At 46.5% G+C, this 13,476-nt stretch overlaps 1 protein-coding gene across 4 annotated transcripts in view; it reads left to right on the top strand.

Annotated features, from left to right (window-relative positions):
- The window catches only part of LOC121562296 (probable E3 ubiquitin-protein ligase MID2), a 236,016-nt gene extending 222,773 nt beyond the window's left edge, over positions 1–13,243 (top strand). For all 4 annotated transcript variants that reach the window (XM_045206656.1, XM_045206648.1, XM_045206663.1 and 1 more), the window contains 2 exons: positions 10,556–10,763; positions 11,031–13,243. In XM_045206656.1, the coding sequence (XP_045062591.1) occupies positions 10,556–10,763; positions 11,031–11,445 (623 nt within the window). In that variant the 3' untranslated portion in view covers positions 11,446–13,243. The remainder of the gene's footprint in view (positions 1–10,555; positions 10,764–11,030) is intronic.
- The last annotated feature ends 233 nt before the right edge of the window (positions 13,244–13,476 follow it).

Here is a 13,476-nt window from a genome sequence, read left to right as displayed (position 1 = left end):
AGACAGACAGACAGACGGTCTCGCTGTATCTCCTGTCATGGTGCCTACTGGCCTGTGCCCTCAGCATCAGCCAAGTCGTGGCATGCAGTCCTCTGTCTCTCCCCTCTCCTCCTCTCCTGTCCCCTCCCCTTCTCTCCTCTCCTCTCTCCTCCTCTCCTCTCTCCTCCTCTCCCCTCCCCTTCTCTCCCCTCTCCTCTCCTCTCCTCCTCTCCCCTCCTCTCCCCTCCCCTTCTCTCCTCTCTCCTCCTCTCCTCTCCCCTCCCCTTCTCTCCTTTCTCCTCCTCTCCTCTCCCCTCCCCTCCTCTCCCCTCCCCTTCTCTCCTCTCTCCTCCTCTCCTGTCCCCTCCTCTCTCTTCCTCTCCTCACCCCTCCTCTCCCCACCCCCCCATCCTCTCCCCTCCTCCTCTCCCGACCCCCTCCCCTCTCCTCTTGTACCAACTGAGCCACTACACTCCCACTCTCTGTCACTCATTCCCTATAGATATATAGAGAGATTAATACATCTGTGTAGCAGCATGTCCTCCCACTCTAGCTCTCAGGTTTATACTCTTCATTATCGGAATCAGCCAGCTAGCACAATAACACAACGAATACTGTAGATGCACCGAAGGGTAGCTCTCTCTCTCTCGTTCTCTCTCTCTCTCTCAATTCAAAGGGCTTTATTGGCATGGGGAACAGATGTTTACATTGCCAAAGCAAGTGAAATAGATAATAAACAAAAGTGAAATAAAAAATTAACAGTAAACATTACACTCACAAAAGTTCAAAAGTTTCAAATGTCATATTATGGCTATATACAGTGTTGGAATGATGTGCAGAAGGGGAAATAAATATTTAAAATGGTGATTGCCTTTTTCGTGTGGCAACAGGTCACAAATCTTGCTGCTGTGATGACACACTGGTGTTTCACCCAATAGATTTGGAAGTTTATCAAAATTTAATTTATTTTCGAATTCTTTGTGGGTCTGTGTAATCTGACGGTAATATGTGTCTCTAATATGGTCATACATTTGGCAGGAGGTTAGGAAGTGCAGCTCAGTTTCCACCTCATTTTGTGGGCAGTGTGCACATAGCCTGTCTTCTCTTGAGAGCCAGGTCTGCCTACGGCGGCCTTTCTCAATAGCAAGGCTATGCTCACTGAGTCTGTACATAGTCAAAGCTTTCCTTAATTTTGGGTCAGTCACAGTGGTCAAGTATTCACTGTGTACTCTGTTTAGGGCCAAATAGCATTCTATTTATTGGTTAATTCTTTCCAATGTGTCAAGTAATTATCGTTTTGTTTTCTCATGATTTGGTTGGGTCTAATTGTGTTGCTGTCCTGGGGCTCTGTGGGGTCTGTTTGTGTTTGTGAACAGAGCCCCAGGACCAGCTTGCTTAGGGGACTCTTCTCCAGGTTAATCTCTCTGTAGGTGATGGCTTTGTTATGGAAGGTTTGGGAATCACTTCCTTTTAGGTGGTTGTAGAATTGAACATCTCTTTTCTGGATTTTGATAATTAGATAATTACTGCATGCATTATTTGATGTTTTACTTTGTACACTGAGGATATTTTTGCAGAATTCTGCATGCAGTCTCAATTTGGTGTTTGTCCCATTTTGTGAATTATTGGTTGGTGAGCAGACCCCAGACCTCACAACCATAAAGGGCAATGGGTTCTATAACTGATTTAAGTATTTTTAGCCAGATCCTAATTGGTATGTCGAATTTTATGTTCCTTTTGATGGCGTAGAAGGCCCTTCTTGCCTTGTCTCTCAGATCGTTCACAGCTTTGTGGAAGTTACCTGTTGTGCTGATGTTTAGGCCGAGGTACAGTGCATTCGGAAAGTTTTCAGACCCCTTGACTTTTTCCACATTTTGTTACGTTACAGCCTTATTTTAAAATTGATTAAATTGTTTTTTTCCCCTCATCAATCTACAAACAATACTGTTTCTGTATGATAAGTTGGATTAAGGAATAAAGACAGACACCAATGTTCAGTTCAATAGCCTTGTTAAGCCTTGTACAAATCCCTACGCGTGGAGTCTGGGGAACAGTCCAACTAGTCGATTACCTATCAACTAGACTCCGTAACATCATCCTTTTCAATAGAAAGTGCAAACATAACGGCATAACATTGCGTTCTTAACAGTCAAGTCATAACAATTGAAAAGCATGACATTTTCTTTTTACTTCAGCTGTCATCTTCCTTTTTTAAATTTTTTGAAATATTTTTTTTTAAATTAACAGACAACAAGTTAAGTCTCTTGCTTACAGAGTAAGCCTGTCCGGTGGCTTGCACAGCCGACACACCCGTGAGTAAGTATTGGCTCTGACAGGGGTAGGATTAGGGCCACGAGCTGGAGAGTTTGGTGGGGTAGAAGCTTCACCTTCAGTTGGCTCATGTCTCAATTCTGCACCCCTTACCCTTAGGCCTGGACTGTGATCCAGCTCATCTAAGTGAGTGTATGGCATGTTCTGGTTTGTCTGCTCTGCTACGCGCAGATCCACCCGATTGCGACGATAGAGGGAGCCACCAACATCCACCAGGTAAGAACGTGGTGCAACTCTCTGTAGGCATGTGCCCAGCCTCCAAAGTCCTGTGTGGTCTCCCGGCAGCGGTTTCATCCTTATAGTTTCACCCACCTCCAGCTCTGGTAGGTCTCGAGCAGTCCGGTCGTAGAAGCACTTAGCGAGCTGCTTTCTGTGACGCAGTTTGTCCGTGACGCCAACCATGACGCAGGGCTCAAGTAGCTTGTTAGCTACGGGGATAGTAGTCTTCAGACGTCTGGACAGAAGGCGTTGTGCTGGGCTGCTGTCCATGTTTTCGGTGGGTGTGTTCCTCCACTGTAAGATCGCTTTCCATGGGTCGTTGCTGTCGCGCAAGGCCCTGCTTAACAGGTTTTTTGCAATCTTGACAGCTGATTCTGCCTTGCCATTTGCTTTTGGGTGTCTTGGAGAGGAGGTCACGTGGTCAAACTCCCATTCTGAGGCGAAACGCTTGAACTGTGCAGTGAATTGTGGGCCATTGTCCGTGATTACCTTGTCAGGCTGACCTTGCCTTGCAAACTGCGCCTTGCAGCGCTTTATGACCGTCTCTGCGGACAAGTCAGGGAGCAGTTCAATTTCCCAAAAGTCAGAGTAATGATCAACGAGGAGAAGATAGTCCTTTTGTCTGTGGCTGAATAAGTCCATGCTGATGATTTGCCAGGCCCTTGTGGGCAGTTCGTGTGACATCATGGTTTCCTTTTGCTGTTCATGAGCGTACTCGTTGCATGTGGTACAGTTGCTGACAAAGTCTTTAATTTCTGCTTGCATGTTTGGCCAGTATAATGTTTCACGAGCCTGACGGTAGCATGCGTCACCTCCGACGTGACTGGAGTGTATGCGGGTAAGCATCTCTGGACGTAGTGATTTGGGAATAATGACCTTCTGACCTCTGAACAAGACGCCATTTTGCACACTGATCTCATCTCGAAAGGTCCAGTATTCTCTCACTGTGAAAGGTGTCTCCTCTTTCAGATATGGCCAACCTGCTAGAGCCATGGACTTCAGTGACTGTAGGTGTTCGTCCTTGTCAGTATGTTGCCTGATCTGGGCTAGGCGGTGATCTGTCACGTTTAAGTAGTCTGCCTGATTGATCTGTTGAACATCTTGTTGTTCCTGCTGTAGCGAGCAGATGGCCTGCCGCTGATAGGCAGTGCCTCTACCTGTACATTGTGCTGTTGCCCTGCTCAGTGTGTCGCTGATGTACATCTCAGGTCCTGGCTTGTAAATGACCTTCAGGCTGTAGTTTTGCAGAGTCAGGAGCATACTTTGAAGCCTCTTGGGCGCGTTGAGGAGAGGTTTACTGAATATGGCAATGAGTGGTTTGTGGTCAGTTTCAGCGGTGACCAGCTCTCGACCATATAAGTAGTGATGGAATCGCTGGCAGGAGAAGACGATGCTGAGGCACTCTTTCTCAATTTGTGCATAGTTTTGTTCGGTGGGGGTGAGCGCTCTCGAGGCAAAACGCAACGGGCTGGCCTTCCTGCATAAGGCAGCATCCAAGTCCCCTTTGGCTAGAGTCGCTCTGGATTGTGACAGGCTTCGTGACGTCGTAGTAGCGCAACACTGGCATGGATGAAGCCAGAGATTTCATCTCCTGCACTGCGGCCTCGTGCTTGGGTAGCCAGTGCCATGGTGTGTCTTTGTCCAGCAACCGGCGCAGAGGCTCACAGACTGCTGATAGGTGTGGCATGAACTTTGCAAGATAGTTTGCAAAGCCGATGAGACGCTGTACTCCTTTTGCATCAGACGGGTTTGGCATGTCGAGGATCGCTTGGACCTTGTCTGGGTCCGGCTTCAGGCCTTTTGCCGAGAGAATGTGGCCATGGAAGTGGACGTCTTTCACCTTGAACTGCAGCTTCTTCAGGCCAAGACGAAGCTTAACTGATCGGCAGCGCTCCATCAGTGCCAGGAGCTTCACATCGTGGTCGCGTTCTGCTTCTTCGTCTGTTTCACCACAGCCTACGATCAGGATATCATCGGCGATGGGTTCAATGCCCTTGAGCCCAGCCAGTAACTCGTGCTGCTTGCGTTGGTATACCTCAGGCGCCACTGAGACACCAAACGGGAGCTTGAGCCAGCGTTTCCGACCCCCAGGGGGTCCAGAAGGTAGTCATGAAGCTGCTTTCTTCGTCCAGCTTGCATTGAAGGAATGCATCTCGGGCATCCACCAAGGTGAAAATCCTGGCCTTGGGAAGCTTATAGAGGACATCCTCTAGTGTCGGCATGATGTAGTGGGATCGTTTCAGTGCTTGGTTCAGATGCTTTGGGTCGATGCAGACCCTCAGCTTCTCTGGTTTTTTCACTATGACCATATTGCTGATCCAGTCAGTTGGTTCAGTCACAGATGTCATGTGGCCATCGGCCTCGTACTTGTCCAGCTGGGCCTTCACAGCCACTTTCATTGCAATGGGCACATTGCGAGGAGCACACTGGACTGGAGTAATGCTCTCATCCACTTCAAAGTGTACCTCCCCAGGCACTGATTCAACGGGCATGTTGAATACATCGTCATATCTGCTGAGTAGTTGTTCTTTGGACAGGGGTCCATGCTGGACATGATCCACAATGTGCAGGTCATTTGGTACAGTGAACTGCATCAGTCCCAGGCGTTCGCATGTAGAGCCTGAGAGGAGAGGATTTTGACTGGTTTTCACAATCTCGAACTCCAGCTTGTGTTTGCGTCCCCGAATAACACATTCGGTCTCAAAGGTGCCCATAGAGCTCATTAGTTCTCCTGAGTACAGCTTTAGTCTAGTATCGCTGGGAAATAGATGTGTGTCAGGTGCCAGATTGATTTTGTCTTTGTAGCTCATTACGTTGCATGTAGCACCCGAATCCAGTTGACATTGTTGTTGCTTGTTGTGTAATCGTAGTGTCACAAACCATTTCTTCCCTCTTGAGTGTACAGCCCCAATGGATTCATGCATGTAAATGTCACTTTCACTGTTCAGCTCTGAACATTGAGTAACATCATCAACACAGTGAATCTTGCCCTCACTCACCCTTCTTTTGCTTTTGAGACACACTTTTGCAAAGTGATTATTAGTTCCACAAGCTCTGCATGGTTTTCCATAGGCCGGGCAGTGCTCTTTGCCACGTGTGTGTGTATTCCCACAGTATTTACATGCTACGGGGCTCTCTGTGTTCACCGTTCGTGGTGAATTACTCTGCCTCGATTGGTTTTGTCTGAATGTCTGCCTAGCAACAGCGTGAACAGTATCAACGTCGGAGCGTGGGGTTTCCGTTTCCATTGCTCTCATTCTCATGTCAGTGACTTCAGCAGTGCGGCACATTTCGATGGCAGTTACTAATGTTAAGCCTCTCTCTCTCAGTAGACGCCGGCGCGTATTCTCATTTGCAATTCCCAGTACTATTTTGTCACGAATCAGTTCATCTTTCAATCCCCCGTATTCACAAGTGGCGGATTTCTCTCTCAAACGGGTTACAAAGTTGTGTACTGACTCACCCTCTTCCTGTTTGCAGCTTCCGAAAACGAACCGCTCGTAAATTACGTTTCTGGCGGGTTTGAAGTAATTCCCCAATGCATCCAATATAGCCTTTGCATCACACTGTTGTCGTGCCGTGAGGGTGAGATTGTGCCGGTAGATATGCCTGCATTCGCTGCCCATTAAACTCCTCAGAGTTGCCGCTTGTACCTCGTTGGGTTTCTCATGTAGACCGGTCGCCAGCGCATAGTCCTCGAATTCATCCCTGAAGTTGTCCCAATTAGTATTCCAGTCCCCTGTGAGAACCATGTGATTTGGTGGCGGAATGTTCGCTGCCATAGCAATGGAATAGGAGATTTCTTTGTCTTCAGTCATGGAGGTAGGTAGTGATGCTAGCTAGCCAGCTAACACGAGTTGATCAGTGTTGTGAGTAGGAAACGGCTTGTGTTCGCATATGGAACGTAACTGCGCCTATACTGTACTTAGCTACAAAAATAACAAACGTGTGTTTTCCGAGCCACTTCTGATACCATGTTTCTGTATGATAAGTTGGATTAAGGAATAAAGACAGACACCAATGTTCAGTTCAATAGCCTTGTTAAGCCTTGTACAAATCCCTACGCGTGGAGTCTGGGGAACAGTCCAACTAGTCGATTACCTATCAACTAGACTCCGTAACAAATACCCCATAACAGGTTTTTAAGATTTTTTTTGCAAGTTTATAAAAAGAAAAAACTGAAATATGACATTTACAAGTATTCAGACCCTTTACTCAGTACTTTGTTGAAGCACCTTTGGCAGCGATTACAGCCTCGAGTCTTCTTGGGTATGACGCTACAAGCTTGGCACACCTGTATTTGTGGAGTTTCTCTCATTCTTCTCTGCAGATCCTCTCAAGCTCTGTCAGGTTGGATGGGGAGGGTTGCTGCACAGCTATTTTCAGGTCTCTCCAGAGATGTTCGATCGGGTTCAAGTCCGGGCTCTGGCTAGGCCACTCAGTGACATTCAGAGACTTTTCCCGAAGCTACTCCTGCGTTGTCTTGACTGTGAGCTTAGGGTCGTTGTCCTGTTGGAAGGTGAACCTTCACCCCCCATGTCTGAGGTCCTGAGCGCTCTGGAGCAGGTTTTCATCAAGGATCTCTCTGTGGTCCTCTGTAGCTCAATTGGTAGAGCATGGCGCTTGTAACGCCAGGGTAGTGGGTTCGATCCCCGGGACCACCCAGCATGACAATGATCCCTTACACATGACTGTAAGTCGCTTTGGATAAAAGCGTCTGCTAAATGGCATATTATTATTATTATTATTATTACTTTGCTCCGTTCATATTTGCCTCGATCCTGACTAGTCTCCCAGTTCCTGCCACTGAAAAACATTCCCACAGCATGATGCTTCCACCACTATGCTTCACCTTAGGGATGGTGCCAGGTTTCCTCCAGATGTGACGCTTGGCATTCAGGCCAAAGAGTTCAATCTTGGTTTCATCAGACCAGAGAATCTTGTTTCTCATGGTCTGAGAGTCTTTAGGTGCCTTTTGGCAAACTCCAAGCGGGCAGTCATGTGCCTTTTACTGAGGAGTGGCTTCCGTCTGGCCACTCTACCATACAGGCCTGATTGGTGGATTGCTGCAGAGATGGTTCTCCCATCTCAATAGAGGAACTCTGGAGCTCTGTCAGAGTGTCCATCGGGCTCTTGGTCACTTTCCTGACCAAGGCCCTTCTCCCCCGATTGCTCAGTTTGGCCGGGCGGTCAGCTCTAGGAAGAGTATTGGTGGTTCCAAACTTCTTCCATTTAAGAATGATGGAGGCCTCTGTGTTCTTGGGGACCTTCAATGCTGCATACATTTTTGGTACCTTCCCCAGATCTGTGCCTCGACACAATCCTGTCTCAGAGCTCTACGGACAATTATTTCGACCTCATGGCTTGGTTTTTGCTCTGACACTGTCAACTGTGGGACCTTATATAGACAGGTGTATGCCTTTCCAAATCATGTCCAATCAATTTGATTTACCACAGATTGACTCCATTCAAGTTGTAGAAACATCTCAAGGATGATCAATGGAAACAGGATGCACCTGAGCTCAATTTCGAGTCTCAAAGCAAAGGGTCTGAATACTTATGTAAATAAGGTATTTCTGTTTTTTATTTTTAATACATTTGCAAAAATGTCTAAAAACCAGTTTTCGCTTTGTCATTATGGGGTATTGTGTGTAGATTGATGAGGAGATAGTTTTTATTTAATCCATTTTAGAATAAGGCTGTAACGTAACAAAATGTGGAAAAAGTCAAGGGGTCTGAATACTTTCCCAATACACTGTATGTATAGTTGTTTGTGTGCTCTAGGGCAACTGTGTCTAGATGGAATTTGTATGTGTGGTCCTGGCAACTGGACCTTTTTCTCTGGAATTAGTATACACAGAAAAAGCTCTTCTCTAACACGTAGAGGTAGAGAGAAAATGGGTCACAACAAAAAACAACAATCCAAAAACATTCATGGTGAATGGTTGGACGTGTATGGTTGGTCCCGCTCATCAAGCACACAGCGAGCAGCCATTGAGACGAAGCGCCAAAGCTTTTAAGTACCACAGGATAAGTTTTAGTCAAAGCCTGAAGCCTTTGCGGTAAGATAGGAGGATTTTTGGTTGTCGTATTTTTCGGACGGCGAGAAGCGGCTTGGAGATTTTAGCTTTAGCTTGTCACATTTCAGCGTTGTAACACGTTTCACAAATAACAGTGACATGTAACGTTAAACCCAAAACTTCCTCCACTAGAAATACCAGAAATACCACTGTGAAATAAATTGGAACATGAATAATGTACTCTGGATGGGTATACTGTACATGGGGGGGAGGAGGAGGAGGGGGAGGAGGAGATGGAGGGTGGAGGTGGGGGTTGAGGGATGCGTTTCAGAAGGTTGCCCTGGTCTGGTAGGCCTTGTTCTCTGGGGCAGTGTCCTTGTGCTTTCTGCTTGTCTCTCTGACCCTCAGCCTGCAGCCGTGGCACATAATCTCACCACTCTCCCTTTCTCCTCCTCCTCCTCATCATGCCATCTGTCCATCTCGCTGTCTGTGTGTCCCGAGGGTGGAGCTGTCATCTAGTCCAGGTCTCCATCTCTCTCTCCTGTAGCAGGGAGTGTGATAGTGTCAGCCCTCCTCTGATAGGTTTACTCCAGTGCATAATCCCAAACACTGCACTCATAAAGTGTGTGTGCATTTGAAATGCATTTCCATCATTTCCCTTCCTCCGATAGCTACAGCTCTTTAGATACACATGCATAACCAGAACGGGTACACAGCTGACACAGAAACACATTGCTCAGGCTTTCATTCCAACTCCACAGTGCCTCAACAATACACAGACACTAATAGAACTGTGAGCATCAGTGAATTACACATCTGTCATTTATAATGTATTATTGGGAAGAAGAAATGTCTAATCCTAGTTGTGAAAAAAATCCCATCTCTGTAGCTCAAATAGTATTTATCCTGCAGAGGGAAGCCCTATTGGCTGACACCTCTCTGGTCCCAAATGGCACCCTATTCCCTATATAGTGCACTACTTTTGACCAGGGCCCATAGGGTTCTAAAGTAGTGCACTATGTAGGGAATAGGGTGACATTTGGGTTGCCGACGTGGTCTCCGTGGTAACAGGATGGAACCCTTGTAATGAGGTGGTGATGACATTAAGGGTGACACCACGGCCCTGTGATTTACAGCGCTGTCTGTGGGTGTAGGAACACCCTGGTAATGACAGGGATGCTGTGCGTGTGTTTGGGATTTTACTGTTCTGGTTGGTTGATCGCCACGCGTGTGCGTCAGTGTACCCACCTGTAGTATGTGCTTGTCCTCTGTTGCCCGTCACGTGCAGCAGCTTCAGTCCCCTCCTCTCCTCACTCAGCCAGCCAGCCAGCCAGCCAGCCAGCCAGCCAACCAGCCGGACCACTCTCAGGAGCAGTTCCCCAGGAAATGTGTGACAGAGCCTAGTGTGTGTTTGAAAATGGCTGCGCTCTCAGAGATAAGCAGATCAAAGCAGAGAGCCTATTCATGTAATTGGCTTCCAGAAGCACACTGCCAAAGCGTCTCATATCCGTGTGCAGTAACACACACACACACACTCGGGAGGGAGATTATTGAGCAGGCAGGAAGGAGAGAGCGAGGAGGGGATGGAGGGAGCTCCATTGTTGCTCATTAAGCCCTGGAAGAAGAGGAGGAGAAGGGGGGACAGAGGAAAAGGAGGTTGGAGGTGTAAAATGTCAAGTCCTCAAGGGCCAAGGGCAACCTCCTTTTATACCCGTTTCATCCCCAATTCTCTCTTTCTTTCTGTTTTTCCACTTTCTCAAATGATGACTTCCAAATTGAGATTTTGCAAGTGATGTTGTTATAGATGTAAATGTTATGTTCCCTGTCATAAAACTCACAGCATTATTCACAATACTCTATTTCTGATGTTCATCTGAGACACTTGACCTGAGGCTGAGTGTCCGCCTGTCTTTCTGCTGCTGATGTGGGAATGGTAATGTGTACCAGACCTAGAGAACCTCTGTGAAGCTAAACGGCTCCCCTCTCTCTCTCCACCTCTCTTCCAGGCCAGCCTTTTAAGCTTGACCCAAAGACGGCCCACAAGAAGCTGCGTCTGTCCAACGACTGCCTGACCATGGAGAAGGACGAGAGCTCCCTGAAGAAGAGCCACACTCCAGAGCGCTTCAGCAGCACGGGGTCGTACGGCGCAGCAGGGAACGTCTTCATCGACAGCGGCTGCCACTACTGGGAGGTGTTGCTGGGCGCCTCCACCTGGTGAGTTGTGATATTGATAATGCTGTTCACTGTTCACAGCTTTATTGTACCTCCATCGATCGTATAACATCCACTATAGTAGGGGAATAAGCTTTATCCAGACAAAATATGTACAGTTCTAGAATGTCGTATTTTCTGCCCTTTTGATTTCTTCTCTACAATAGTGACAAAAGACTTGCAATACTTATGCACTAGTTTTCTCTGGACATTCCAAACCACAGTCAATGATTTGGCCCTTCCTTAACACTCTGTCATCTCCTCTGACAGGTACGCTGTGGGCGTGGCCTACAAGTCAGCCCCTAAGAATGAGTGGAGTGGAAAGAACTCCTCCTCCTGGGTGTTCTCCCGCTGTAACAACAACTTCATGGTGCGTCACAATGGCAAGGAGATGCTGGTGGAGGCCAGCCACCAGCTCAGGCGTCTGGGAGTCCTTCTGGACTACGACAACAACTCCCTGTCCTTCTACGACGCCATGAACTCCCAACACCTGCACACCTTCGAGGTCAGCTTCCTGCTCCCCGTGGCGCCCACCTTCATGATCTGGAACAAGTCAGTGATGATCCTGTCGGGGCTTCCGGTGCCGGACTTTGTGGACTGCCCTGAGGAACACCAGGAGGGGATGACGACCCTGTGTCGCCAGCAGGATTCACCCTACGTGTCGGGTATGAAGGGCTGTCACTGAGACCGGGGACTGGGGGTTGTGACTCGGGCCTGTTGTCACGGAGACGGCTGGGATTGTGGTCGTTGTCACGGAGACCGACGAGGGCTTGGACTGGACTCACTCGACTGGGCTGAGCTTCTCTCACTTACTTCCTGGGTTTGTGGGCCAGTGGGGTTGAATCTTCCACGTCCTCTGCTTCCTACTTCCTCCTCATCCTCATTTTACCCAGCTCTCCTCTCTTCTCCTCACGGATGGGTTTCAGTTACATTGCCTACTACTTCTCTCAGTGTGAGGATGTGTTTTGTTGTTTATGATATTTACAAATCATCACAGAAGCTTGACTTGCGTTATGTGACTACTAGTCTTGTATTATAAGAAACTTTATTGATCATGATTGATTAGAGGAAAACGTTAATTATTTATGAATAATAAGTTGGTTTGCTTTTTAGATTGAACTTTATTTCCCCAGTGTGTAAAAAAAAGACAGAAAATGAATTTGGACAGGATTGTTCTTCCTCTAGATAGCATAGTGAATTTATATTGTATAGAAAAGGGAAATGATTATGATGTTTATGCGATTCTTAACATTTTAAAAAACTGACGGAGAAAAGAAGTTCACAAAGTTGAATATTCAGGGAGGGAGGAGAGGGTTAAAACATTTGATTTGCTATCGGTTTTGATGTCATAGCATGATATGTATTTCCTCTGTGATTGGTTCACACTTCATGTTTTGTTTGGTTCTGTTTTGTCAAAAAGCATGTTGCATTATGGGATCCCACTTAACCCTTCTGGTTCACAGGTCATTATATACACTCTATCTCCTTAACCCTTCACTGGTTCACTTCCAGGTTATCATGAGGCACTTCCTGACTCCTGACCAATAGAATCCCTCACAGTCAACACGGAGCTCCACCACCTCCCCTCACATCCAATCACTGGTCGAGGTTTACCTACTCCACAGAGTGGTGTGTTATTGTTGTCCCTTCCTTTGTATAAAGTCCCCAAGACAATGTAGACCTGTTACTTTCTTACCACGTTTACCATCCCAATATTCTATCTATCATAGAAATCATCCGATTTGTATTCAAGAAAATCACATATTAAACATTTCACAAAATATGGTTCCAGATTCCGCAGAGAAGAGAAGACCATTGCAAATCTATGACATCTTCATTAAAAAGTAAAGCGTTACATAATCAGATATTTATTATTTATTTGCGCCTGCTTTTTATGGGTTGGTGGTGTGGATTATAAATATGATTTTCCTCTGATTTGATATTCAGGGATTGAATACATAGTGGGTCTGATCAAGACAATGAATAGTATATTATCATGCAGGCAGAAAAACATAAAGAAGGAGTGTTGTAGCAGGGAAAACGCTGAACTAGCATAACGTAATACTCGAGATACTAAAACTGTTAACTTACTGAAAACGAATGGATGCTTTATTTTTTACATTGAATGAAACGTAGTAGTGAAGATATTGGGAACAGACAGACTCATACTACTGATGATGCCGCCGTCCTGATGGTCGGTGGTTCAATCTCACTCCACACATCAGTGGATTTAGGGTGCGTTCCAAATGGTACCCTATTCCCAATATAGTGCACTACTTCTGAAAGTCAAAAATAGTGCACTGTGTAGGTAATACAGTACCATTTGGAACGGAGCCTTAGTTTTCCATCCTGAATGTCATATTTCCTGTTTATGTTTTATTTTTAATTGAAAGCACAAACTACCCTTCTGGCAGATTTATCCTTGGCACAGAGAGAGTTGGAGACAGACAGACAGACAGACAGACAGACAGACAGACAGACAGACAGACAGACAGACAGACAGACAGACAGACAGACAGACAGACAGACAGACAGACAGACAGACAGACAGACATACATACATACATACATACATACATACATACATACATACATACATACATACATATGGATCTGTAACTAACTGCCGTCGAGTCCTGAGTGCCATTTTAGACCCAAGACAACACCGGTTCAGTTAGATGAGCAGGGTCTTCTGTTTAAAGAGCTAGCTGAATAC

The sequence above is a fragment of the Coregonus clupeaformis genome, chromosome 3 (genome assembly GCF_020615455.1).
Source record: "Coregonus clupeaformis isolate EN_2021a chromosome 3, ASM2061545v1, whole genome shotgun sequence".
Classification (NCBI taxonomy): domain Eukaryota; kingdom Metazoa; phylum Chordata; class Actinopteri; order Salmoniformes; family Salmonidae; genus Coregonus; species Coregonus clupeaformis.
This window is presented reverse-complemented; position numbering and strand designations above follow the sequence as displayed.